The sequence below is a fragment of the Arachis hypogaea genome, chromosome 19 (genome assembly GCF_003086295.3).
Source record: "Arachis hypogaea cultivar Tifrunner chromosome 19, arahy.Tifrunner.gnm2.J5K5, whole genome shotgun sequence".
In the NCBI taxonomy this organism is placed as follows: domain Eukaryota; kingdom Viridiplantae; phylum Streptophyta; class Magnoliopsida; order Fabales; family Fabaceae; genus Arachis; species Arachis hypogaea.
In genome coordinates, this window is record NC_092054.1 from 64,447,676 (window position 1) to 64,450,351 (window position 2,676).

The window sequence follows — 2,676 nt, forward strand, 5'->3', positions numbered from 1 at the left end:
TAGCTCCCGGTGCGACTTCATAAAAAGCAATAAAAGATAAGATCGAAGAGAATGAAACGCACGTAGTGGTCATAATAGCGGTTCCTTCTGATCCTAGAAAACGTCCGAAAAAACCTGCTACGGAACTACCGATAAGGGGCAAAAGACGATAAGTAGATACATAATTTCGACTGTGATCAGACAACCAAAAATCAGACAATGACAGAGCGGCCCGTAATAAGTGCCAGACCCCCAACAAAAGAATGGATTAAAGGGATAGAGTGTTATCAGGAGACGCTAGGTTTCGCTTCGGAATTGAAAAAAACTTCTTTTTATTTTTGTCACGTTTTCGCTCATCAATTGTTTGATCTGCCGCTAACACCACAATATTCGTCCTTTTGGGGTTAATGCTCGCAATGGTGAATCGATCATTCGATCTCTTTTTCCCTTTTCTTTTGTTGTGAGAACGGAATGGAAGAAAAGTTATGAAACCCGCGATGGCTACTGAATAACCTCCTTTGACTCTCTTAATAATAAAGCCTTTTACCTTTGTATTCGTTCGCCAAATCTTGTTCAGTTCCATCCAAGCTCGGTTTTTTCTGAATCTTCGTGGAAGAAGAAGAAGCGGTTCACCAGCCACTACATCTGTGGATCCCACCTTATCATTAAACCTGGCGGCTGCTCGCTCTTTGATCAACGATTCGCCGGCCACTAGATCGATGAAGAATCTCTCCAAAATCCTCTTTTTGATCAGTGATTCACTTGCCACTAGATCCAGGGATCCCACCTTATTCTCAAACCTGGTGGCTCGGTTGATTGGCACTCCTGTAGGCTCTTCTTTCATACAAATTCTGGGGGTCCCAGGTCCTGCATCCACCAAGAAAAATTCTTCCCCTAAGCGTAAAACTTCAGATTGTAAGGCCTTTCTACTACATAAGAATAAACTGGAATTAGATCTTGGAAATGATCGACTCAAATAGATGCTCATCATAAGTTTGATTCCCCCCTCTTACTGTTCTATTGATCAGAAGCATCCAGTAGCACCACGCCAGTGGATTAAGTAGTGGAGTTTTCATCCAGGTTGTTCACCCTGGTAAAAATTTTATCCCTTAGCCTTTGAAAAGCATGGGATTGTACTCCCCTCTCATGGAGCTCGTCCCTAAGGCTATAGAGCTCCATTAAGGAGGGTCCCCCTGAGGCCGCACCGCACGGGGATTGTCCAGGGCCCGTGCTCCCCGTCCCGTCCAATCGCCGGTTGGGTCAAGGCCCGCCATTTGGCGGATAATATCCACCTTGACCTCGAATAGGTCCTGGGCTTCGAGGTGGGCCAAGCGAATGTCTTCGGCAGACGGCTGGGCTTTGGATGCTAAGAGTCGCCACCGTATCCGCTCAATCGAGTCTCCCCCAAGAATTTCATAGGGGTAGGGGCAAATTCTTCACTAACAAGGGGCGGACCCTGATTAGCTGGTCCATCGGAAACCAAAAGGTACCCCTAATCCGAGAACACTCCTCTTAAACTCAGGGGATGCGGGACAGGTGGGGGCGACTATGGGGGATGAGGTTGGAGGTGCACAGGGACAATCCAACCAGAACGGGTGAAGGTCAAGGGGACTTTGCTATGGTGGGAATGATGGTACCCGCTTTTGTCTCGCCTTGTTTCAAAGAGGGGGGCCCTTTGCCTGTGTTTGCATAGAAGACTGCAACAGTCGCAGGTGCACGTTCGGCTCCGGCCGGAAGTCGTGAGTCAAGTATGTATTTGGCTTGTGGCTTTCGGTCCTCTCCTTGCGTCTATCTTCGCTATGCTGTCTGGCGGAGACTTTATTGGTCTTCGCTAAATGGCTTGCCGTCTTCTGATGGAGTAACCCTGGTAGAAGGCTGAACACCTTCTAACGAATCACTAGATCATAATTAAAGGGAAGCGCTAAGGAGCAGACGCCATGGCTCATTGAGAATGCCGTTGACTGTAGGAAGTGAGTTGCTATGAAGTGTCAGGAACGAAATCCAATTGCCCCTTTTCCGATTAGAAGGCTATAGGCCAAGGGGAAGGTCCCTAGACATGAAAGCCCCACTTGGAGACTTGCATTCGCTGCACCAACATAAGAGATTCCAACAACTAAAGAAAAGTGCTCTTTAGCCGACTTCCAACTTAAGTTTAGGGCACTAGAACACATAAGAAAGGATCGGGAATCGACGCATACGAGGAACTTCCCTATTGTAGAGAAAAAGAAAAAAGCATTCCTTTCAAGTCCCTCCTTACTCCTTAGTCTGTTGTCAGAGCGGCCGGAGACTGGTCTGATTCTTTTACCGCGGGAAAGATGATTAATTGCTTGCTTCAGGACTGAGAGATTCTGATTGACTCTTTACACTTGGCTTGAATAAAAGAGATTACCTGACTGAGAATACGGATTATGGCTCAATGACCTCAGAGCAGCCTAAGGCAAGTTGATCTAGAATCCCGCTTTATACCATTTTCAAACCTCTATCCTTGAAGTTCTTACCTCTCTACTACTGTAATTTAGCCTTTTCAAGCCTGAGATGAGGAAGCAGAGTTACGGACCAGAAATGAGAGACTTGTTTCCAGTTAACCTTTCCCTCTCCCAAGGTTCTTAGTTTAGGACTGAGACGGATTTCTTGCTCCTTCGTAAGGAAATTCTAAAGAAGCTAGACCCTTTCATGAAGCTAGAGTTGAAAGATAAT

General features: G+C 46.4%; 1 protein-coding gene across 1 annotated transcript; it reads right to left on the reverse strand.

Moving 5' to 3' along the window:
- Positions 1-52: 52 nt before the first annotated feature.
- LOC114926000 (small ribosomal subunit protein bS1m-like) lies at positions 53-1,377 on the reverse strand. The gene has a single exon (XM_029295897.2). The coding sequence runs from the start codon at positions 968-970 to the stop codon at positions 248-250; it is 723 nt and encodes a 240-aa protein (XP_029151730.1). The 5' UTR covers positions 971-1,377; the 3' UTR covers positions 53-247.
- Positions 1,378-2,676: the final 1,299 nt, after the last annotated feature.

Coding starts and splice junctions, on each gene's coding strand:
- LOC114926000 (XM_029295897.2), bottom strand. CDS start 970: ATGATGAGCATCTATTTGAGTCGATCATTTCCAAGATCTAATTCCAGT.